This window comes from Temnothorax longispinosus, chromosome 5 (assembly GCF_030848805.1).
Source record: "Temnothorax longispinosus isolate EJ_2023e chromosome 5, Tlon_JGU_v1, whole genome shotgun sequence".
Taxonomy (NCBI): Eukaryota; Metazoa; Arthropoda; class Insecta; order Hymenoptera; family Formicidae; genus Temnothorax; species Temnothorax longispinosus.
The window spans coordinates 394863-419192 of record NC_092362.1 but is presented as its reverse complement, the minus strand read 5'-3'; the positions used below and the strand labels follow the sequence as shown (position 1 = coordinate 419192).

The window sequence follows — 24330 nt, the reverse complement described above, 5'->3', positions numbered from 1 at the left end:
AAGGCCGGGATGGCCTCTCTCAGGTTTCTCTCTGGTTAAAGTAAAATAGATATAATAAAATAAAAAAAAAAAAAAAAAAATTGGCCCATGAGGGGATTGAACTCGAACCTTGGCTGTATTAGCACACAACGAGTATTATACATGACGCTCTAACCAACTGAGCTAATGAGCCAATTGTATTTTTATGTTAATATAACATTCTTATACTTTCTTTTTTAAAAATGTGATGAAATTAATTGTAGACGAATAAAATGATAAGAATTGTACGCTGATAAAGATATATATTTTTCAGTAATATAGAAAATATTACTTTAAATAAGTATGATAGATTTAAAATATATTGCATAACTTTTAAATATTTTATTTATATTCGTGGTTTAAAATAATTGATTATGAATAATTACACAAAATAGCAGATACATTGTTCGATATATATTTTTTACATATATTTTGATTGCCGATTATTTTTTAGGTATCTCACACTTGCTAAACATGTGTCGATAGAAAATATCGTAAACTTCCGCTGAGCAAACTCGAAGAAAGTAAAGTGGTGTAGAATCTATATACAAAACTTGGCTGGGAGGAGAACATACAAAGTTAGTATTTTAATACGGAATATTACAAAATACAAAAAATAAATACAGCACTCTGAATAAAAATAGTGATACGTAGTGATATAAAAATAGCGACGTTATATGTCATTACTCAAGTAATTCGAAGCAGTTAGAAACGTGCACGCTTTCGAATGTGTTCCGAAACGCGTCCACGTTTCGGTGTCCAGGCATTAAAGAGACCGAGAGTGTACATCTTCATAAATTATTATACCTAAGACAATATCAGTGGAGATGAACGTCGACTTGAAAACTTAATTTTTTTAAAAGTCGGTCCATAATCGTAATCTTCCTCTGATTCTGTCGAACTGACATTGACAGTTTCATTATGTTTATATTCAACAGATAACTCTAATACTTGATCGTCTTCGCCGGAACATACATTCACGTCTGATTCTATATCGCTCTTCTGAATCCTCGAACGAGATGTATCAACATTCAAATTATCATCAATATCACTGCCGTAATCAGAGGCATTATCAACATAACGATGGAAATTTAGTTGTAGATTGGGACACGAAGAATCATTCTCAGCCTCACTACTCGATAGATTGCTGTAGTTTGAAACGTAGGAAACATTGTTTTCGTTAACGTTCATTATCTCCTTGGACACATCTGATCCTGAAATTTTATTTCCATCAGTAACGTACACATAACCATACAATATTTATATTTTAATCACTTATTACAAACAAACCTGTGTTAGATGCTTTAGAGAGTAGCCAAGTGTTCGTAATCTCTGCATTTTCGGAACTTGACGAATCGAGATCCAGTATTTGGGTGTTATTTAATCTTCCAAACGAAGCAACAAGTTGGGAACGGAATTTTATATAAGATTCCACTTTATGAAAACACGTTTCGCACAAAATTGTGTTACCTATCTCTGATATCTAAAAAGGGGAATGTAATACTCTGTATTAAATTGTCGTACAAACACATCTGTACCTGAAAGGTAAAGAATCGTATCTCCATTATTATGAATTCAGAAAAAACAAGGTTTCAAGTTTTAAATAGGAAAATGATATATTTTTTAGATATAAAATAAAAGTAGCAACTTGATTTATTAATTTTTTAATAAAGTAATTTAACTGACATGTTTAGATAGTGTTGTATCTGATTTAAAAATTAGACGCTATAAAAATTTTCAATCCAACTTTTTCTAAACATTGTATCTTAGGCACTAGTAATAATGAATATAAGACGCTTTACCATTATGCAATTTAAGCTCCTGTTATATCGAAAAATGTATTAACTCCATTTTGACAAAAACTGGAGAGACGATTCTTTATCTCTGAGGTACAGATGATATGTGGTGCAGATTAATTGCATATTAATTATTATACGATACTCACTGTATAGCCAGTAATTACTTCGATAGCATTCCTCAGTGTCACATGTCCATCGGATTCCTCATGTATGTCTTTTTCTCGTGAATCAATCAACAATTTTTCGTCAAATACATTTCTGCACGTATCATCGGACAACTGCTTACAGCAAATGCAATAATCAGACTGTAACAAAGGCCGAATCATTTTGTATTCTCTACATTTTTTTTAGACACTTATTAATAACATCTATTATTTATTATCCACGTGAAGGATTCACAATAGATAAAAATTAAACATTTATATTCACCATCTTTCTACCAGGCTATCGAATCGACGACGATCCAAGCAAGCGATACGGATTCCAAAGTTGCGACTCTGCGTAAATATCGACAGGCTATCAATAACGTAGAATATCAATAATGCTACGTCTCACGGCCAATTTTAAATGAAATGTCAATCGTTCAAAGAGGGAGAGAGAGGGAGATGCATCGGCACGCGGCACTCCGGCGTCTGAAAAAGAGCAGCGTATAATTAGTGACGAAAAGAAAAGATCGCGCAAAAAGGAGCGAGATGAGAGGAGCTCCAATTACATTTTTCTACGCTTCGCATCTTTTCTCTTCTTTTTATTTCAGATACATCCCCATACCGTTTCGAGCGTAGAAAGTGTGACGGAGTACGGAGTACAGGTAGAGATGAACGGGGGCTGAGGGGCTGAGGTGTCAAGAGTGCTGCTGCTGCTGATCGAACCAACCTAACCCTAACCTGATGCGATCAGCAGGCATCAACGGCCACGGGCCAGACGGACAGTGACGGAACGTCAGGTCAGGCGAGTACGCGTACACGCGTACCCCTCTCGGTAGCGAGGTCGTTAGCTGGTAGCGTCGCGAATGACTCGGTCGTAGCAGCGTAAGCAGCGTCGACGCGAAATTATGGCGAGCCGCGGTAGGAAGACCGACGATTCATGCCGTCGGTCGTCATTGCCGAAACGCCACATGTGGTGCTCGTCGTCTGACGAGGAGGAGCAAGAGGAGAAGGAGGAAGAGGAGGAGACGGCCACGGCCACCACCTTCGGCTTCGGCCTCGCCACCCCCTGGCGGCCCGTGGGCGGCAAGAACGCCAAGAACCCCCCGTCGCCGTCGGGGAACGAGGCCGTCTTTCCGCCGTCCTCGCCGTCCAACGAGGAGAAGATGACCCCCGAGCGTTGCCGGGACACTCAGTCCAGGAACAACCCGTCGCCGACGTCCGACCGCTTCGGCAGGAGTCGCGTCGATCCCGTCGAACAGTCGACAGGTTAGGGTTCACTGTCGTTGTATATGTATACGCGCGCGCGCGCGCGCCCGCTTTGACCGTGAATTGTTTCTTGCTTTTTTTTTCGTGCCTGACTTTTTTTCGTTGAAACTGGAAGCTGAAAATGTTTTTCGCAGGTCAAGACTCGTCGTCGCGTCGCGACAGCAACCCCTTCAGTTTTAAGGCCTTCCTGAAGAATGGCACGCAGCAGACCAACTATCACAACACCGGGGCAAGGCCCAAGGTCTACTCGTCCACCACGTCGAGCCCCGGCAGCGTCCTCGACAAGGACAACGTTGGCGGCGGCGGCGGCGGCGGCGGTGTTTACTCCGGCCGAAACCCGACGGAGCTGCCGGACTTTGTGCAGGATCACCTGGTCATCGAGCAGTGTTACTTGAATCACGAGAACAGTCAGCCAGTACTGCCCGACGTGGATAATCTGCCGGATTTCGCGCTGAACAGCATGGAACAAAGGCAGCAGTCCCGATTGCGGGGCGAGACGATGAAGAACGACTCCGACGTCCTGTGCGACGATCTACGATCGTTTGATCTCACCGACACGCTGCACAAAGGCTTGCCGCACAGAGATCATTCCGCGTCGAACGCGATGCATTCGAATCACTTGGATCTGCCTATGTTCGAGGATAGACTCAACGAAACCGCGCCTTCCCTTCCCCGTCCTGAGCACAGAGGTATTACGCGTGCATTTCATGTTTTGAACAATATACCAGTTATGTTTCTGCAAAATTTTGAAAAATAAGAGGCATTTTCTTTTACAGGATTTCCATTTGATTTACCGTTACCCTTTCACGACTCTAATCCCAATATAAATGCAACCTCACGAGACGATCTCCCGTCAGGAGGTGAGGCGAGCGTCCATAAATCTCTGCCAGACTTTTTAAGCGACGGTCCTATACATAATAGATCTACAGATTCGGAACCTACCGCGAGCATGGCAGAATCCACGGAGAGAAGGGTGAGACTGTTACATAATGCAGAAATCTAATCAGATAAGATGGCACAGAGAAGATTGAATTTGACACTATGTTGCAGCTTTTGCTCGAGAACGAAATATTACGTCAGCAATTGGAGGCATCTCGAAGACAACTTGGTGAAAAAATGGAAAGGTACGTGTACCTTGCTGGAACAAATTTTATTTTATACCATCGATGCGTTAATTGCAGAATTCGTTCATTGGAGGCCGACGTGTTGTCTAAAAAGGAAGTCGAACACGAAGAAGCTGTGCACTTGGAAAAAGCGATGGAGCAGGTCGAGGATAACTTAAAACGAAGTACAGTAAGTACAAAGATAAGAGATAAGGATAAATAAAGATTCCGAATTGTAACGTGCACGTCCTGCATATTGATTATATTATGTGTCATTGGGAAACGATGACAGCATGCTATTTGTATTTCGTAGAAGCGAGCAGTTAATGCCGAAAGCACTGTCACATCATTGAAGAAAGAAATTAAGGTTTTAACGGTCAGTACTCTTTGTGCCCAGCCACGTGTAATGAAACAAAATAAAAATAAAACTAACGTATTGTGTGGCCGGCGAATCTGTTAATTTAGACAGAGATATCTCTGCTACGAATGGAGAACAGTCAACTTCGAGCCGGTATCTCAACAGCTGGGCAAAGTGAAACGACGGCTGGTGCCGTCAACATGAATCGCACGGTCAGAAGGCTCGCGCGTGATTTATTCGCGGCTGCATCGTCGGCTGAAGTGTCTCTCAGGTATTCTTAAAAGTTATTTGACTATCAAATCTACTCGAAATAATTTATCATTTAAAACGGAATTCTGTGTGTATCATTAACAAGGGTGCATAATCCGATTTTTTTCGAAATCTGATCGTCATTTCGATTTATACTCTTTTGCAGACAATTAATGTCCGGCGTGGACAATCTGAGAGTACTCGCGTCGACCCTCGAAAACGTGGACAGGATAGAAGACTGGACCAAAGACTTTTTACCTGATTCCGATGAGGACAATGCCGCCGGTCCCGCAGTATAATAGAATTTTCTCTCTTTCTCTCTCTCTCTTTATACATATATATTATATATATATTCGTATTTTCACACTATTTCCCTTTTTATCACTTCACCATGTATCCCATCACCCCGTAATTTCACTGCGCATCCACTGATGACAAGTTGATCCATGCATTGATCGATTTAACACGTTAATGCATTGCTGCGCAATGCGTTGATACATTGAACGCAATGAGAATTCATTATCCAATCGTTATCATTCGTTGCAGAATTTTTAATTCCCATTCCCCCCTGCTGCCCAGATAAACATTCTAACGCAAGATCGCTTTGATCCGAACGTATAAATATACATTATTTATGAAAGACCCGTTATATTTTTGTATTTGTGACACGTTGTAAAATTTATTCAGTCACATCTATGACGACGCAATGATGCAGATACATTTCCGACGTTATCGTGACTTTCCTCGATTTAAAGGAATATATTTTCTTAGTTGTATATTGTACACGAATGAGAAATGTAGATTTGAAAAGTAATCGGAATCTCACGTGATATTATCGCAAAGCTGACAGACATTAAATGTGTTCGCCTGCATGCATCACGCGGCGTAGCACGTGATGCATAGCTAGAATATATTTTTGACAAGAGAGATATCGAGACTCTCTTATATATATATACACCGCGTATATGACATGTACATACACATGAGGCTTTAAATAGAGATACAAAACAGATGTAAATTTAGTCCGATTCCAGTCCGTAAATTTACCGATAAGTTCAGCTCACAATACATATGTATATACATATTGCCGTTACAATATTTATTTTTGAATCGTCATACGTCATACATAGATACATACGGAGATATACTCGAATGTATGCGAGATATGCGTAATACTTTGGTATATTGAAAGAAATCAAATACATACGCTTCTATACACATACATACATACACATAACCATATATATACAAGGGTGCAGCTACTGATGGATAATACTCATGGTGCTCGGTTTATCAACTTTTTTTATTTGAAACTTAATATAAAAATAAGTTTCAAATAAAAAACTCGGAAGATAAATAATATAAAAATAACAAATTCCGAGAATCAGGTACTTTTCTCTCAACGACAAATCGCGTTTGACGACGTTGAAGTTCATATTTTTTTAATATATTGTATGACGAATAAAAATAGACTTAAAAATAAAGATTGCAAAAAATGCAATAAATGGATCGTCAAGAATATTCGAGAACAACTTTGTATCTATAGGGAAGAAAGAACAGATAAAAATTGTATGAAAACCGAACTGACAAAAACATGAGGAACTTAAGCAGTGAACGATGAGTCACGGTGTGTGAACATAACTTATCCAAATCCCTCGAAAATATTGAATATATCAGTCTGCGTTTCGGTGTGACTCGTTTGTGTATTTAACCAGGATCTGCAAGCTCCCGTGGGAATGTTGCAATCAGTCTCACAAATCAGGGACTTTGTTTGAGTCTCGGTAGAAACGGTAGTGTCGTCGTGGGACCAAGCAGTTTGAGTCTGTATGTCGGACAACCCTAAATCGGAGGACAGCATTTTGTCGCATGTCTGAGTGTACGTATTGCTGTACAGCAGTTGCTCCATGTTGTCCAGATTGTCCGTGGTTTGCGTCTCGATGTTTGAACTCAGGGCAAACGATCTCGACAGAGATTCGGAATAAAAGTACGATGGGGAAAAGGCTTGCTCGGTTTGCGTTTCTATGCTGCTAAATCTGTCGTCAAATGTCTTGGCGGTTAGCATAGGATCAGCTTGAGACATCCCGTCGGTTGAAGCGAAAGAATATCCTTCAACCGCCGACGTGTCTTCGACATAAGGCAACGTCATTAAAGCCACTGTGCTTTTCGGTACGCCCTGTATCAAAGGATTATGACTGTGGCTGTAAAATGTCTCGAATTCCGTCTGAGTCACGTTATCGTTGAATGCCTCGAACATATCCTTCTCAGGTATCGTTTGCGTGCTTGAAGTATTCTTCTCCCAGAAATCCTGCAAGCCCACATCGTGGCGAAGTGGCAGCGGACTAGCCGGGAATAACGTGCCCGACGCGAACGTGTCGCCGAGATTGAGTTCCTCCTTGAGCAACGTCTGTTCCGATTGTTTTGATAATGCGCGACACCTTCCACCGCGTTTATGCATCTTGGACGAGTCTTTCGAGTTCGCTTGTGGTGTTTGCGTTTCTATCGATTTCCCGGAGGTTTTTTCCTTGGACAGATTATTGGTCTGCGTTTGCTTAGATATTCGACGTTTCGCATTGTGCAGATTGTTATTGTTGACGTTCGATGGATTCGACATCTTCTTGCTGCTTCTTTTATAGTCGTCCGTCTGTACTCCGACATCGGATGTACTTTTTGTCGCGACATCGGTATCCTCGCTGTTTTTTCCAGATTTATCCGGCGTGGGCAATATCGTGATGGGTTTGCTCATACGTCCTCTTGGTAAAACGCGTCGCACTGTCTTAGACGTGGTGTGTCTACAAAGAAATTACAAATATCAGTGAATCTTCCATTCAATTCCAATTAATATCACGATAATCGCGACTAAAGATGTAGTAATACGACGAATAAATAAACCTTGAGTTTTTATATTTCTCCGTTATAGCGTGCAGAGATCGTTTTGCGTGCGTGAGCAACGCTTCGTACGTGATGTAAGTCTTTGAGCAGGAACACGCGAACTCTACGCCACAGACTCTTGCATGCCCTTTCTTAGCGGATTCGGTGGAGAAGCTTTTGCCGCAACGATCGCACGCATAATTTTTTTCCGCGTGTACTTTCAAATAATGCTGAAAGAATGTAGCGGTATTAAATATCCTTGAAATTGAAAATCTTTCTCAACGCTAAGCTCTACTAATCATACGAAACATTTGAGGTATACACACCTGCTTGAGGTATTTCATGGTGCTGAAGTATCTGTGGGACGTGACCGTGTAGACGCACGACTCCACCGGGCAGTGATATCGCACATTTTCCTTGGCAATTTTATCCAACTTTTTGCGCTGGTGCACCTTGAGGTCGTGCAACCGGCAGCGCGGCTCGTTCCTGAAGACGAGCCCGCACCGCTCGCACCTGACATTGTTGTTTATCACGCTCAGCTCTTCCGGCGACGGACAGATCGTCTTCACGGGCGGCGACGCGCCGCTCTCCGCCGGTCGGTTAAATCCCCTCGGCATTGCAGGTTATGTCTCGCGGCACGGCCGGCACGATTTTACATGACAGACAGACCGAAGACAGAACTCTCGCCGGCGCGGCGTCAGCGGCGTGCTGCTCGTGTTGCGCGATGTCAGCGACGGTCAACGATATCCGCACTGCAAAGAGGGAGGATCCGTGAAAAAGCAGAGACCACTCCGTTATAAGCTCCTGTCATTGTTACTCTTTTCTCTTACATCTCATCTCTCATCTCGCATTGTCTTTTTCATTTAAAGTACCTACAGTACAAAAGATATATGTGTATTAATGTATTAAAAATATATTTTTTCATCTCTAAGATGTAAAAAGTATTCCTATCCTAACTTTTCCACATGCATTTAATCAGAGTCTCTTCTCATCGTTTTTTCTTATATTTCGAAATAAAACTACTGATACACGTCCAGATATCGTACTCGTATCTGGAGTTATCCGGGCTTATCGCGGGCTACCGAAGAAAACCATCTTGAAATCAATAAGGAATTCGGATTCGATTCAGAACAGTGTCACGATCAGCCCGATAGCTTTTGGAGTACCCAATACCCATACCACCCATACGACCCATATACGCATCACGCACACGCATCCCTCGGCGCGGCGCTACTTGTCGCAAGTCTCACAACTCGCAACTGCCGGAGTTGCCGCAAGTTGCCGGGACCGAGTCGGCCGAGTCCTCCTTCGCGGCCCGGCTCGATACGTCTCGCTCGTCCCCGGTCCCGTCGTCGCCCGTCGGTCCGGTCGGGTCGGGTCGGGTCGATCGACCTTCCGTCCGCGAACAGCGGCGGTGGCGAGCGCTCGGGAGAGACGCGCGTGCGACGCGAAAGTGGACCGCGGTACACCAACATACTTGACTCAGTGGCTCAGTGCGTTCTCGCGTTCTCGCTCGCGCGGAGGACGTGCCGTGTGCCAAGTGCCGAGTGCCGAGTTCCGAGTGCGTGCATCGAGAGCGTGTGTGCGTTTAATAATTCTCTTCTCTAAGCTGTATCGTAAATCCCGCGACGGGACCTACTCCCTGGGGACTCTCGCCTTGGTCGCCTGTCGCCCGACACCGGGACCGGCGATCCACGAGCTGTCACACGGTATAGTAAACGTCGCACGGTTCCGGCGGGTTTCCGCGGATCACCGTGTATACGTACGTGCACCCCACGTATGTAACGTGTACGTCGCGCAGCCGTGTTATTGATTTTTACCTGAGGAGGAGAAAACGCGTACGCGCCACCACGTACTTTACTTGTACGTACGTACATCGCGGCCCGACGTCCGCATGTAGCTGTCTAAAGTTTCTGTGATCGACGTGTCCCGTCAACGCCTCGGGAGTCGGGAGCTTCTAGAAACGTTCGACCGCCTGGCGGACGTATTGTAGGACGAATCCAACTGATCTGCCGCTTGTAATCGTGTGCTTTGGCTTATAACACATTTCTCTTTTTCTTTTTTTTTCCTCTTCTCGGTGAAGCTCGAGTGCTTATTGAGGGTTGAATCTTAAGGGGGGAAAACCACGTCTGTCAGTCGATCATACGTGTCGTCTGTCGCTGTCTCCGCACGTGATACTATGACCTATAAAAAAAAAACAGGTTTTAAAATAATAAAAATTAATCAACCTGAGATTATCATACGTCAATTGTCACGCGATGAATTTACTTCACGTGCTAATCCGACACATGTCAAGTAGTCAATATCGAATTTTTTTTTCCTATACGTTCTCTATGCAAGCACAACGTAACTCTCTTTATCTTGGCAGTCTTCGATTAAAAAAAACATGCGGAATAAATATGAAAATAAGATTTAAAAATTTTGATAGAATTTTCCTAGAGTTTCCTCATCGAAAGGCTTCGAATGATTGTACGACTAAAATGTTTTTGCAAAATTATTTGTGTCTCGAGCAAAGCTCTAATAAAGCAATCAAACAAATATATATTCATTGTGCCAATCTATACGATCGTCGTTGTGGTCGTTGCATTGTTTTCTTTTAGAGTTGCACCAATAAAGCTATCACGAGCTTACCGTTATCAAAGGCGCTTCTCTTTTCACAGTTGTTAAGATTAAGGAAGCGTTATCAATTAAATATATATTTGAATCAAATGCGGTTTTTTTTTCAGATAAAAGAGTTAGTTATTGATAAATTTTGTCGTACTAAAATAACATAAAGTTAATATAAAAATACGCGGCACGAATCCAAAATCACAAGTTACGTATAAATCTGTACGTTTGTTGTCGTTTATTTATAATAGATAACGCGCGCGACGTATTCTAATCAGTCTTGAAACTTTGATATCTGATAATTTATCTAACTTATTATCTCACGTAATGATAGATTATTACGTTTAATGACAAATATAAGAATCTTTTTCAATGGCACTTAATTTTTTCAACGACACACACACACAAGCACTCGATAAATGGAAACTATCGTTTTATCGTAATTTCCCGTTTCGCATTAGGAAATATTTTTTTATAGCTACGTGTATGTTTCGGCCTGTATTAACGAGCGGTATTCAGGTGTTAATAAAGAATTTTACATTAACTTGTCATCCATTTTAATTCGTAGCCAACGTTTCGACCTACTTGGTCTTCTTCAGGGCAACTATTATTACATTCAAATAAATAAATTAATGTCTATTGGAGCTCACATAAGAAAATTATATAATACAAGTAGGTCGAAACGTTGGCTACGAATTAAAATGGATCACAAGTTAATGTAAGATTCTTTATTAACACCTGAATACCGCTCGTAATACAGGCCGAAACATACGCGTATAGCTTTTGCTTCAGACGAGCGAAGATACTTTTATTTATTGTTATTTTTTTTATAGCTTTGATGCAGTTTCGACAACAGAATAATTCACTGTTAAAAAAAAAGATTAATAATAAATAACGTCACATGAAGTTTCGAAATGAGGAACACGTACTTTTAGATTATGTCGTTGAAGAAACTGCGTTATACGTCAATGGAAATGAATAGAGCAGTTGCTCGGTGTGTCGTTAGCGAACATCGCATCATCAGTTGTCGTTGATCGATACTCAGACATTTCAAATGTGCCCTTGCCTTTCATGACGTATTAAGGATGCTTTGACATTTTATTATTCACGTATCCAATTCTTGGAATATTTAAATTTGTATATAGATACGTTCCATCGACTTTTTATAATTATAACTCATAAAAGTATCTAATTAAGAAGCGATCGTTTTGGCACAAATGCAAACGTTTCATTTATATTGCTTATTAAATGTATGTATTAAACATTGTTACATTAGTTATGCGCACCTTGGTTCGCCATTTATTTTCATTCTGAAGAAAATTATGTGACGACGCGCGTATTCTTGGGGAAACTGTTCTTGACAAAAGCTTAATCAACCTTGTCGCCTAAAATATCTCGGTGTTCCTTGTATTTAATTTTAAAATTCCACGTCTGGGCAGCAGGGGCAACGTAGATTGAAATTTTTTATTTAACAAAATAGTAAATGGGCACCTGTAAAAGTTTTAATAAATTAAAGCGGATGTATGACGTAGACAAATCAAGAGTATAATACAAATAAAGAGAAAACTTTATATTGAAAAAAGTAAGACTAGGAATTTAAAATGTTGGCCCCTCATTTCCGTGAAGGAAAAGTTTTTTCGATACATTCGAAGTTAAGTCATCTACTCCCAATTGATCGAAGAGTTTCGTAAATAAAAAAAAACGACAAGCGGTAGATCCGATAGGAACGACACCCGGTATTATATATTTGCGGCACCCGGGACAGATAAAATGCAAATAATCGGCAGAAAGATAGAACGACGTCTAGTGTTCGTCGCGCTGTCATGTCAGTCAGTTAAATGCGCAAAGTCCGCTAAAACGTTATGTAAAGCTGGGTCACTTCGCGAGACTGTTATTCCACCAGCCTTCGCGTGTCTAGAAATCGCTTCCAATAATCGGTTCGAATAAAACAGACTTGGGACTTGGGAGGGAGGACCGTCACGTGCACTAAAATCGCTGTTGTTTCGTTTTATTCGTACAGCGACATATAGAAGAGGAAGACGATGCGCCACGCCGTTCTCATTTTTCCTGGCGAGCTGAGCGAACCGGATTAGGAGAGATAGAGAAATATAGGAAGAGAAAGGAGAGGAGAGGAGAGAGGACGCGAAATCGATAGCGCGCGCGATTTCGGCGGTGTCGGGTCAGCTGGTGGGTGCTTTCATCCCCCGCGGGTCGTCAAGTCGCACTTTCCCTTCCTGTTTCCCCCCTTGGAAACACGGAGCGGTAACGGGAAGCGGTGTCGCGGTGTTGAGAGAAGCTACCCCTCTCCGCGATGAGAGACACCGGCAACCAGGCCAAGTACGAGCAGCTCTTGGACGACGCCGGCCTCGAGATCCGCAACGACGACAAGGAACATAACGACGAGAATGCGACATTAAACGAGGTAAGCCTATTAGAACTGGAACGTTCTGCGGCTTTGGATTTCAGGACAACATAGTCTTCGTACATGCGCGTAGGATCATTCATATGATTCCTCGTTATATAGCACGTATGTTTAGATTAATTAATATATGTTTAACCTTCCATGTGCGCACATGGGTCTACGGAGTCCGAACCAAAATAATATCTGCTCGTAACAAAAAACATGTGTTACATGCATGCACGGGAAAAAAATGAAGTTGCTTCAATTAAACGTCGACGTCACGAGCTGCCACGAGCATAAATAGTTACGTTCACGTGGATATTATTGGACCAAATATTTAATTTATTAAAACACGTATCTGATATTTTTTGTTCATTAATATTGATGTTGCATCACGTATCTCAATAACACTGATGCTGTTGATACAAAAACGTATGCTGTTTGTTGATACTATACATGATTTTTTTTCCGTGATGTGGGCACTTACGCGGAGCTTTTTCTTTAATTTATTACTTTGGAAGAGAAAACTTAAAGGACATAGATATTATCTTTTTATTTTGGTCTCTATATAGATTCATCCCTCGAGATACCGATATATAATGATGAATCGATTATCTGATATAACATATCTTTATGCGCGCGTGTTGCACGTAAGTTATGCACGTTCATAAAATATCTGTATTTATAACATAAATCTGTTTTTCTATTTACGAGAACTGGATAAAAAGTTAGGCGGAAGTTGGAACTCGATATCGGATCGGATTACGCGGATATCTAAAGAATCCATTTGAAGTTATCAGGAGTGATACCAAACTAAAGCAAGTTATAGTTTTACTTTTCGCGTCACGCCCTCCATTATCTCGTTTTTCCCTGGTCCTGGTTTTCGATACCTATTCAAATTTGCAACTTACTTAAGGTCGATTTCGCGGCTAAACTTTTTACACTTCTCGTTATTTCGCTTTCCCTCTCTATACACCGTCACACTACATAAATACTAAATACATCCGATGATTTTTCGAGGGTGTCGAAAGACAACGTGTCGCGTGTCTCGAAAAAGGAAGATACGTAAATTCTCATAAATGTTAAAGGACGCGTTGAATGAATAAAATTAGAGGTGGAGATCGTGAACTGCGATACGTGGTGCTTACGTAAATGAAACTCGCGGTATATTACAAGGAAATGCCCGTCACGTTACACGTGTGGGCAAGGACACAAAAATGAGAGCATTGTCAATAGCGTGCAAGGAGTACGACGACTACGGGCATCTGCATAATGACGCCAAGTGTCGCCGACTATTTGCATCGGCAACAAGCAACGGCCTACATCTCGAAAAGTGTTTAAATAACGTATTAGCGCCTGTTCGTTTTTAACACTTTTTTTCACTTTATCTCTCCTCCCTCCTCGTGCCTGCAGCAAGAGTACGTCACGTTTCGAGTGAAAAAAAATGCAACCACACGCTTGCGCTATGGAACTGCACGAATGTCACGTAAATATATAGATAGAGAGATAAACAGAGATTCACGACGCGAAACAAAGCGCAAGCGGCATCGCCCAGATAGCACAAAATGTTCTATGAACGTTCTTTCTTACAAAATATAAATGTTCTTAATTTCAACATATTCGAATCGAATGTAAACGGCATCCGCTGTGATCTTTCTCGTACGTAAAATATGACGAACGGTGGTACAATTTAAGAACGGTATATAAATCACGTGTATTGTATCAGTTGAATTTGTATCGTGGAGTCCCACTCTTATACAGACACACACACATACACACATACACGGCTGCGGGCTGTGCGCCTTTCGAGCGTCATTACCCTGCGTGGAAGTTTTCCAGTACATGAGGATTGAGAGCCCCTGACGCGTGCACGAGCACGAGGTGCATACCGTGCGTACGTGCATCATCGGCGCACGTGTACGTGGCGCACGACACGCCATTGATCTTGGGAAATCGGAATGACGGAGTATGTACATACGGGACGTGGCGGAAAAGGAGAGAACGCCGGGGGAGGACCGGGCGACGTTACGGAGGAATCGCGGACTCGATTTTGACGGCACCTGTCAACGTTAGCGTCCCTCGCACGATCCCGTTTTAACGTGGCCGAGAGCGATCGCGCTTCCCTACGCCTTCTCGCCGACCTGTTCCGTGATCCGTCCGGCATCCCCGATCACGTCCTCGACGCGCCGTCCTCGATATCCGTTCGGAGATGTATTGACAGATTGATCCGGGTTACCGCTGCCGCTGTGAGGTTAACATTCGAGCGTTTCATTATTTTTTGTCTCGACGTGCATCTTCGTTGATCGACGTTCGATCGATCACTCTTCTGCTTTCGTTATATTGCCGTCGAAGTCTTTTTTTTTTCTTCAGTCGAGCGTTTTCCACTTCGATGCGCGCATTTTTTTACACAGTTGCGACACGTGAGATAACGCGCAAAGTACGTCAATTTGGCGCTATTGATAAGACGGGGAAAGACAGCGTATAAAGTCGCGCCACATGTAGGTATATATAACGTTGTATTGTAATTAAAGTATAAATTTAGCGTTACGCCGTACGCCGTTCTTACGTAGTCGAGAATGGTCTGTTTTCTCATAACACATATGTCTCTCGTGTTGAATTTAACTTCATTTTTTCATATATTTATTATATAGCACTAAATTTAAATCCTATAACGCATAACAATAAGCATACGTTGAACGTTCGTTTATACAAATAGTTGAATGTGATAATGTTTTTTTTTTTAAGGCTAAAGAACAAGCGTCTGAAATGTGGTTGACAACTGCCGACGCGGCTAGTCTTGGAGCGGAAGAGGTAGCAGCTAGATTACACGTCGATGTGCGAACGGGACTCAGATGGCAAGAGGCTGACCATAGAAGGCAACTGACAGGTTTCAACGAGTTCACCGTAAAGGAGGAAGATCCACCATGGAAGAAATATATCGAACAGGTAGGAGTTTTCCAAGCTTATTTTTTACTCTCGTGATACGTATAGAAAATTGTAAACAGAGGGTAATACACGTTAGATAGATTCGCACGCACGTTCACGTGAATTTAAATATGTTTCAGTTCAAGAATCCATTGATTCTTCTCTTACTTGCCTCTGCATTTGTCAGCGTCTGCATGAAGCAATTCGACGACGCTGTCAGTATTACTGTGGTAAGTAGATTTTAACTCTTTTTTTAACTTTCATTAATCCCATAAATTTTGGCAGGCATTATCTAACCGATGCTTATGTTTGTGATACGTTCCTTTTGTAGGCTATCATAATAGTGGTGACAGTTGCATTTGTACAAGAATACCGATCGGAGAAATCTTTAGAGGAATTGAATAAATTGGTACCACCGATATGCCACTGGTAAATAGAGTTCCGCTTTTTATTAGGTGCTTTATTAACCACATACACTATACGCTATACAAATAATAATGAATATTAGTCCAATCTTGAGACAGCATGTATCCAAATTTACAATTCTTTAGAAGTATGGTCCTTGGAGGATATTCTAACCCTTTATACGTGCAGCATTCCTTTCCCTTCTTAACGAAGAAGACATAATATGTCGTTGCACTCTGTAGAAGGTGAAACTTACTTCTATGAAACTCCATAAAGTCCTATACTTTACAATTAAAGAAATCCCGACTTGAGAGAAATTGCCAAAAAAAAACATTCTTTATCAAATTCCTACTTTGCTAAAAATTCTTAATATTTTCTTTACGTGCGTTAAGATACTTTTACGTTACTGTTGCATTCCGATATTTTGTTTGCAGCTTAAGAGAGGGTCGTGTGGAAACATTTCTAGCGCGTACGTTAGTTCCTGGTGATATAGTGTATTTAAATATTGGAAATAGAGTACCTGCCGATATCAGAATATTCGAAGCTATAGATCTGGCGATTGACGAGAGTAGCTTTACTGGAGAGACGGAACCGGCGCAAAAGTCAACAGCTCCTTTGCTCAAGACTAATGGATTGACATCAAAGAGAAATATCGCCTTCATGGGCACTTTGGTGCGTTGTGGAAACGGCAAGGTAACGTCTGTTAAAACTATACATAAAATTCTTGGGAATACGTGCGCTTTACCATCAACTTATGTTACAATATCGCGCAACACAGGGAATTGTAGTGAATACGGGAGAAAAGAGTGAATTTGGGGAGGTTTTCTCGATGATGCAAGCCGAGGAGGCACCAAAGACTCCACTACAGCGAAGCATGGACATTTTAGGTACTCAGCTGTCCTTCTATTCATTCTGCATTATCGGTATTATCATGCTGCTGGGCTGGATCCAAGGTAAGGCTATCCTTGAGATGTTTACCATTGGTGTAAGCTTGGCAGTAGCAGCTATACCGGAAGGCCTGCCTATCGTCGTGACTGTGACACTGGCATTGGGAGTGATGAGAATGGCCAAGAGAAAAGCCATTGTGAAGAAGTTACCAACCGTTGAGACTCTTGGTAAATTGAAATTAACGAAAAAAATTATTTTATTTAAATTTATATTGGTTAAATTATCTTTATTTCTCTTATTATTATTTAAATATATATTTTTCCAATCTCTTATGTTCTAAAATTCCAAACATAAGGAGCGAAAGCTTGTTTTATTTTTAGGTTGCGTAAATGTGATATGTTCTGATAAAACCGGCACGATCACGAAGAACGAGATGACCACTACGATTCTCGTTACGTCGGAGGGTTACATCGCGGATGTTACTGGAGCAGGATACAACGACGTGGGAGAAATACACATACGGAAATGTGATAATCTTGATCTCGCACGCGCTGCTATCACTAATATGCTGGAAGTGGGTTGCGTGTGCAATAATGCTATCATACAGAATGACACTCTGTTGGGACAACCAACGGAAGGTGCGCTGATAGCAGTGGCAATGAAATTCGGAATGTATGGTGTCGCTGATAGATATCTGCGGTTGCAAGAATATCCATTTTCTTCCGAACAAAAGATAATGGCTGTGAAATGTACACCGAAGTTTGGCGAGGTAAATTTAAAGAAAAATAAAACAGCACGTCTCTTGATAATAAATCAATTATTTTTTATTTTGGAATGTCAAATGCATATGCTATACGTCCATATTTCAGAATAGACAAGAAACATACTTTGTAAAGGGTGCTTTGGAAAAAATTTTGCCGCAATGTACAAAATATTACGAGAATGGTCACGTATATGCCCTTAGTCAAAAGAAAGATCAAGAATTTTTGACAGAAGCATATGACATTGGTCAACAAGGATTGAGAGGTATTATCTCTCTAAGCATAATAATGAATGGATATAATAAATTTAATTATATTTTTTTCTATGATATTTTTCGATGTGACATCATGGATATCTTTTTATATTATACTCATCAATTAATATGTTTTTTTTTTATTATACTCATCAATTTGGTTACAGTGATTGGTCTGGCACGAGGCTCTTCATTACAAGATCTAATTTATATCGGCCTGGTTGGTATTTGTGACCCACCAAGACCACATATGCGCGAATCTATTAGCATTTTGTTAAACAGCGGTGTTAAGGTGAAGATGGTGACTGGTGATGCTAAGGAAACTGCAGCTGCAATAGGTACATAACTAAATAATATATCATTTATAAAACACTCACATTTTTTTATACAATGAACGCTAATTTTTGCAATCACAGAGTTACAAAGGATTTAATTATTTTTCAGCTAGCATGATTGGTTTGGATACACTTCACAGTCGGCTGTTATCGGGAGACGAGATTGATATGATGTCCGAGCATCAATTGGAACAGTGCATTAATAGCGTTAGTGTATTTTACCGCGTAACACCAAAGCACAAACTTTGTATCGTAAAAGCCTTACAAAGAAATGGCAACATAGTGGGTATGACCGGTGATGGTGTAAACGACGCAGTTGCGTTGAAGAAGGCCGATATAGGCATCGCCATGGGTAAAAATGGCACTGATGTATGCAAGGAAGCGGCCGACATGATTTTGGTCGACGACGATTTCGGAACTATTATGTAAATAATGTATTGTCTAGCTATTTTTTTTAGCATTTAAATCGATGTTTACCACGTATGTATATCGGTTTTTGTTTTAGCGCGGCGATCGAAGAGGGGAAGGGAATCTTTCACAACATCCGCAATTTCGTCAGATTTCAATTGAGTACTAGCATAGCCGCGCTTTCTCTGATTGCTCTCGCGACGTTGATGAGTATACCGAATCCTTTGAATGCTATGCAAATACTGTGGATCAACATCATTATGGATGGTCCACCTGCTCAAAGGTTAAATAAATTACTTTTCGATTTAACGCTTCATTAAATATTTATTACACATTTTTTTATGCATTAATCTTTTTCTGTATCTCTCCACAGTCTTGGAGTAGAACCGGTTGATAAGGATGTTCTGAAGCAAAAGCCACGAAATACAAAGGAACCAATGATCACCCGTCATCTCATAATTAACGTCTTATTATCCGCTAGCATTATCGTTCTTGGCACTTTGTGGGTGTACAACAGAGAGGTAATGTGTGTGTGTGTGTTTTTTTTAATAAATTATATTTTTCTTTCTTGATTACATATGCTTAATTTCCAGATGGTTAATGGAAATACCGCGAGAGATACTACCATGACATTTACTTGCTTCGTATTCTTCGACATGTTCAATGCTCTTAGCTGTAGATCACAGGTAGGAATTTATACTTTTATTTCAGATCTGTATTATACCAAGGAAAAAAGATTGCTACAGCCGGAAAATACCCGTTTGTTTCAGACAAAATCCGTATTTACGATCGGTTTGTGGAGTAATAAAATGTTTATGATAGCCGTAACGCTCTCTGTCATCGGACAAATGTTCGTGATCTACTTCCCTCCGTTACAGAAAATATTTCAGACTGAAGCTCTCACGGCGAAAGGTATCGCACTACCGTTATCTTGATACCGTTAAAGATAATCGATATATATTTCTTGTATAACTTGGTTATTTTTAACTTTCAGATCTTCTATTCCTGACGGCATTGACATCGAGTGTCTTCGTCATCAGCGAGATAAAGAAATTCATCGAGAGGCAACTGCAAAGACGTCGCGTTAATAATGGCCAGTATTATAACAAGTTCGAAATGGACTTTGTATGACAGTTACAGTCTGCCGGCGAGAGCAAGGCGGACAAAGATCATAATGAATAAGCGCATCAATTATCGCTCGACGTCAATATGCAGTCGGTCGCGTTCGTTTATAACTGACACATTACGTCTCGCTAACTCACATCTACTCGACTGTGCTTGCACGTTCGTAACTTCGTCGTCACGTGTGCACCTCTATCACAAAATAGAAGAATAATAATATCATTTTGATGATAGTTCTAATGTATCGATTGCGCAGTGTGACTGCAGTTTTTTTACCATTTACAAATTGTCGATTCTATTTTTTCCAGCACATTGTGCACTTCTTAAAAAGAAAAAAGGAAAGAGAGAAACATTTCGGTAACGGTAGTAAGTTACGTAGGCTGTAGCTATTAGACTATATTTCATTATTGTCCCTACAGTGAGACTATAAATCACTATTTCATAGATGGTAGCGATGCTACTGCACATTCCATGCACGTTTGATAGATCAATGACTTTTAACGATACTTTAACGAACTTTTAACGATATATTCTATTTGTAATATATAGTCTTAGAGACTGCAGTCCGAAACAATGTTTGCACAGAATCATCGTAATCATTCTATCTTACACCTTTTTCTAAATATTGTAACAGTTTTTAAGCCTCACTCAGCAAGAAATATCGATTCCGCCGTTCGTTCATTCATTGTCAATCAATTCACGTTAGAGGAGAAGCGAATCATGCAGCATTTTACCGAGTAAGAATAAGACAGAGATAAGCATATTGTAATTAAACCAGCCATACAAATCGATTGCATTTAAGAATACAGTTGTAATCGGCGAAAATAAATGCTCTTACAATGTTCCTTATTAATTCCACGTTGGCGAACGTATCCCTTCGATGGCAAGGTAATATAATGCAAATTGCACCAACGACGAATGTGCTGTTTCCCTAAATAGCATAATAGCTAATTTATATTCAAGTAACATCCAATTCTCTATTATGCCATCGAAAAGATACTCGCGTGTTGCATTATATAAAGATATTCGAATTAATATTTCATGAGTATATTAATGAATTAATACACATGTTCGTATATGTTACGTTATATGTATACAGATATTTTATATTCAATTTTCTAAGAATTTAAACAAATTGTTTAATGAATTCCTTCAAGAACACTATAAGTTTTATATTGATACAATTCCGGTCCACCGTAGCCATACAGCAGCTTTCCTTTACCATTTTCATCGTAATAAGGATAGCGATACTTTGGCCTAAAAAAATAAATATGAAAATTACTATAAGATACTATTTGACGCTTTTCAGTGAAAATTTTTTTTTTTTTTTTTTTTTTTTTTTAAATATATAAAATAGGAAACTACTGTGTTCTAACGTAACAGTCGGAATCGTACAAATATTTAATGCCAAACTAAATATTGACTAATTTCTTTAACTGTTTATTTTATAATTAAATATCGAGATATTTGCTTCACTCACCGTTCGAAATATTGAAAATTCGGTGCTTGAGGTTCGAGTATAGCTACACTTTCATCAATTATTACGAGAAGAAAAATGGCGAATATTGTTAACGTGATTATAGTCGGCCACTGTAAAATGAAAAGAAAGTTTCGGAAAATAATGAAGTAAAAAGAAATTTGCTTTATTTGTTAACGAATATTTCTTTGCAAAACTCGATACCTACTTGTTAAATATTAATGAGTAGAGTTTCAAGCAAAATTGAGACGCAATTGCAAAGTTACAATTAGAAAGTTGCGACAGATAACGTGGCTGTTGATTAAATTTTTAAGCGAACGAGATTCAAGAAAAAAAAATTATATTCCTAATTAGGTTACAAAAGATTATATTTGCAGTTTATTAATATCATTTGGTATTACTTACAGAGGTAGAGCTCGCCATGACAAATCAATTGAAATGTTCTCTCGATTAATAGTAAGCAATTTTGAAAATAGTGCGAAATAAAAGTGTCTTTTTGGTAGAACAATTATTAATCGTTAGTCGGATCAATTATTAATCAATTTAACAAATACCACAAAATAAAATTGATCGACGCGCTGTATCCAACCTCCCAGATTCGCGTCAGAACTCAGTCTAAATTTCTTCCTTTCCCCACCATCCTTATTCTTTCCCCGATGTCTAAAGTGAAAGTTCCGAGATACGTTGTGCTACATACTTTGATTGCTTCATCTGAATGTCGACCGTGAAATTTTCGCAATATCCGAAAAGATGTGTGTTTTGAAAGTATCAATAAAATGATATTTGCTTGATTGCAAATTATACGTGAAGTATAAATACTGAGAAAATACAAAAATATCAAGAGATCATGTTTTTTAAATTATTTCTAATTACTTTAAGTTGCGTATGCCATTCAATAATTAATATATCGGATATACACTGCACTTATTCTAATTCTAATTAATTGCAAATATTTAATCAAAATAAATTTGGCGGAAATATGACTTAGCTAAAAATTCGTACGGTATTAAAATAAGAGAAGAAAATCACTTTAATAATCACTTTCGATCGCAATTGTCGATGACACGATTAAAACGTTGTATTGTGAATATTAATAATAATGATCGTTCAAAACTTTGATTTTATAAAAAATATATTTGGTGAATTATATATTTACGTCGGATATTCGATCAAACATATGTCAACAAAATTGTAATGTGTGTTGGAAAAACATCACATATTTACTCGCTAATTTAATGTTTCAACTTTTCGCTGGCACTCCCCATGGACCTTTGTATCCAATGCCCATTCCTAGCTTTGCTATCGCATATTCACCGAAACGTCCGTTTTCCAGCTCGTATTGACTCCTTCTTTGCTTGCCAACCTCTGGATCAAAATTCCATTCCGTTTTCTGCATCCAAATGAAGCATGAGAAATAAGTAAAATTAAAAAAAAATTTATGTATGTTATGCATTTACCTCGTGCACAGCAGGTACGCCTGCGATGTTATATTGAATCAAATCATGCAGGAATCTGTAGACTGTAGCATCTACGATTGACACAATAATTTCACTATGAAGTAATAATGCCATCAACACAGTGATCTGTAATAAAATGCACAGAAAGTAGATTATTAAAAAAAAAACAAATAATTTAGATTATTATTGTCACAAATTCGTTAAGTAAGCTAATCATTTAAATTATTACACAATAATATTATTACTATAATAATTTATTAACACACCACTAAATTAAATTATTTTAGATGCTTCATGATACAATTTTTTCGCTCACCAAGGACCTCAAAATTCTTATCCGAACTCGATCAACTCAATTCCTCGTAAAATTTTGTGATTAAACCTACCAATATTCGGTTCCGATGCATGGCTCACTCGAGGAACAGTATCTCTACCGTCGCGGAATGACTACCCTATGAAACTTATTCAGTAATCCAATGTGCTTATACGAAAATGTTCGCCAGTGTATCGTAATACTGGCAGTGAAAGTAAAAACTCGATCGCGCGCTTAACGGCGCGCGAGAGTTTAAAAAGTTACATTGGATACTGTCCGTGAATGACAATCGGTTATTCACCGAATCGATACTTGATGCGAATCACGAATTTCCTATGGGGTACGGGAGAGGAGGGCATAAAAGCCGGACGGAATCCGAATGGAGCCAGTCGTTCATTATTTTCCGGTAGGTGCTTCCGCAATGAGCGCAATTTCAGCAAGTCATGCACGTTAATAAAGTACTTTTAACGATCATCCTTTGCGCGGTAAGTGATCTATATTAAGCAGGTGTAAAGGCACCAATTCACTTGCTTCTCTGATTCAATTCAAGGAATTTTAATTTTACCCTGTAATTTTTGCATTTTTTGTAAACGATCTTGCAAAATTTCAATTTAATTATGTATCAAACTGATGGAATTAGTCTGAATTTATTAAATTTCCTGTTAATGAAAACAGTAATATAATTGTCTTGAGTAGACAAACGCATGGTGCGGCGATCGAACGTTGACACGGAATGCCAGGACATTTGATTTGTCGTCGTTTGCGTGGCCGCAAGCATTGTTCAGCAATCGGCCCGATGTTTCAATTTTCCCAAAATTTTGGCCCAGTCGACCGCAGCTCCAGGAATGGGCCCAGAACGGTATCGCGAGTCTGTTACGTCTCGTGTCCGTAAGTATCGGAAAGAAACCGATGAGCATCGAGTTCAGACCCGAGGATGGACCACGTGCCGCGGGAACATATCAACGGCGCTTTGGATATCGCGGAGAATGGCTCATTGAACAGTTGGGAAACGGTCTTAGTCCTGATATTCGACTGAACTGGCAACCTGTGCCTAATACATTTTTGATGCCACCTCTAGCTCCCTTTAGAAGTGGTAATAACTTGATCCGCAACAGCGCGAATGCACTCGAATACAATCGATAGAACTATAAACTATGTTAGCTTAAGTTA

At 39.8% G+C, this 24330-nt stretch overlaps 7 protein-coding genes and 1 long non-coding RNA gene across 17 annotated transcripts; 3 read left to right on the top strand and 5 right to left on the bottom strand.

Annotated features, from left to right (window-relative positions):
- Nucleotides 1-345: 345 nt before the first annotated feature.
- On the bottom strand, nucleotides 346-2726 carry LOC139813530 (uncharacterized). 2 transcript variants are annotated; one of them, XM_071779069.1, is made up of 5 exons: nucleotides 2586-2726; nucleotides 2247-2449; nucleotides 1964-2122; nucleotides 1309-1501; nucleotides 346-1232 (listed from the first exon to the last, which is right to left on the bottom strand). In XM_071779069.1, exons 2-5 carry the CDS (start codon nucleotides 2247-2249, stop codon nucleotides 826-828), a joined length of 762 nt encoding a protein of 253 aa, XP_071635170.1. In that variant the 5' UTR covers nucleotides 2250-2449; nucleotides 2586-2726; the 3' UTR covers nucleotides 346-825. The 2 variants fall into 2 exon arrangements, with proteins under 2 accessions (XP_071635170.1, XP_071635169.1); XM_071779068.1 differs by having other exon boundaries at nucleotides 2530-2670.
- A 142-nt stretch (nucleotides 2727-2868) lies between these two features.
- Nucleotides 2869-5951, top strand: L(3)04053 (lethal (3) 04053). Of its 3 annotated transcripts, none has more exons than XM_071779040.1 (8): nucleotides 2869-3229; nucleotides 3364-3918; nucleotides 4006-4202; nucleotides 4280-4353; nucleotides 4411-4522; nucleotides 4646-4708; nucleotides 4798-4961; nucleotides 5106-5951. In XM_071779040.1, exons 1-8 carry the CDS (start codon nucleotides 2869-2871, stop codon nucleotides 5236-5238), a joined length of 1659 nt encoding a protein of 552 aa, XP_071635141.1. In that variant the 3' UTR covers nucleotides 5239-5951. The 3 variants fall into 3 exon arrangements, 2 of the variants coding, with proteins under 2 accessions (XP_071635141.1, XP_071635140.1); XM_071779039.1 differs by having other exon boundaries at nucleotides 3988-4202; XR_011732167.1 differs by lacking the exon at nucleotides 5106-5951 and having other exon boundaries at nucleotides 3988-4202; nucleotides 4625-4708; nucleotides 4798-4849.
- A 58-nt stretch (nucleotides 5952-6009) lies between these two features.
- Nucleotides 6010-9759, bottom strand: Asciz (ASCIZ zinc finger protein). Of its 7 annotated transcripts, XM_071779043.1 has the most exons (5): nucleotides 8854-9087; nucleotides 8638-8679; nucleotides 8134-8559; nucleotides 7829-8037; nucleotides 6010-7728 (listed from the first exon to the last, which is right to left on the bottom strand). In XM_071779043.1, exons 3-5 carry the CDS (start codon nucleotides 8422-8424, stop codon nucleotides 6582-6584), a joined length of 1647 nt encoding a protein of 548 aa, XP_071635144.1. In that variant the 5' UTR covers nucleotides 8425-8559; nucleotides 8638-8679; nucleotides 8854-9087; the 3' UTR covers nucleotides 6010-6581. The 7 variants fall into 7 exon arrangements, with proteins under 7 accessions (XP_071635144.1, XP_071635148.1, XP_071635149.1 ...); XM_071779047.1 differs by lacking the exons at nucleotides 8638-8679; nucleotides 8854-9087 and adding an exon at nucleotides 9628-9759; XM_071779048.1 differs by lacking the exon at nucleotides 8638-8679 and having other exon boundaries at nucleotides 9018-9137.
- Nucleotides 9376-22235, top strand: Spock (secretory pathway calcium atpase). The gene is made up of 16 exons (XM_071779026.1): nucleotides 9376-9516; nucleotides 12435-12836; nucleotides 15561-15761; nucleotides 15881-15970; nucleotides 16072-16169; nucleotides 16580-16838; nucleotides 16924-17260; nucleotides 17414-17802; nucleotides 17903-18059; nucleotides 18216-18386; nucleotides 18493-18808; nucleotides 18889-19074; nucleotides 19165-19312; nucleotides 19385-19477; nucleotides 19562-19703; nucleotides 19786-22235. Exons 2-16 carry the CDS (start codon nucleotides 12726-12728, stop codon nucleotides 19920-19922), a joined length of 2835 nt encoding a protein of 944 aa, XP_071635127.1. The 5' UTR covers nucleotides 9376-9516; nucleotides 12435-12725; the 3' UTR covers nucleotides 19923-22235.
- LOC139813539 (uncharacterized) lies at nucleotides 9860-11480 on the bottom strand. Its single transcript, XR_011732168.1, has 2 exons — nucleotides 11344-11480; nucleotides 9860-9991 (listed from the first exon to the last, which is right to left on the bottom strand). It is a non-coding gene; the product is annotated as an uncharacterized lncRNA (long non-coding RNA).
- LOC139812810 (uncharacterized) lies at nucleotides 21053-21813 on the bottom strand. The gene is made up of 3 exons (XM_071777906.1): nucleotides 21796-21813; nucleotides 21394-21503; nucleotides 21053-21170 (listed from the first exon to the last, which is right to left on the bottom strand). Exons 1-3 carry the CDS (start codon nucleotides 21811-21813, stop codon nucleotides 21053-21055), a joined length of 246 nt encoding a protein of 81 aa, XP_071634007.1.
- A 269-nt stretch (nucleotides 22236-22504) lies between the features above and the next one.
- LOC139813537 (uncharacterized) lies at nucleotides 22505-24090 on the bottom strand. Its single transcript, XM_071779087.1, has 3 exons — nucleotides 23234-24090; nucleotides 22848-22973; nucleotides 22505-22780 (listed from the first exon to the last, which is right to left on the bottom strand). Exons 1-3 carry the CDS (start codon nucleotides 23252-23254, stop codon nucleotides 22631-22633), a joined length of 297 nt encoding a protein of 98 aa, XP_071635188.1. The 5' UTR covers nucleotides 23255-24090; the 3' UTR covers nucleotides 22505-22630.
- On the top strand, nucleotides 23520-24321 carry LOC139812809 (uncharacterized). The gene is given in 2 exon segments (XM_071777905.1): nucleotides 23520-23645; nucleotides 23857-24321. Coding segments are annotated over 2 exon segments (507 nt in total). The 5' UTR covers nucleotides 23520-23603.
- The last annotated feature ends 9 nt before the right edge of the window (nucleotides 24322-24330 follow it).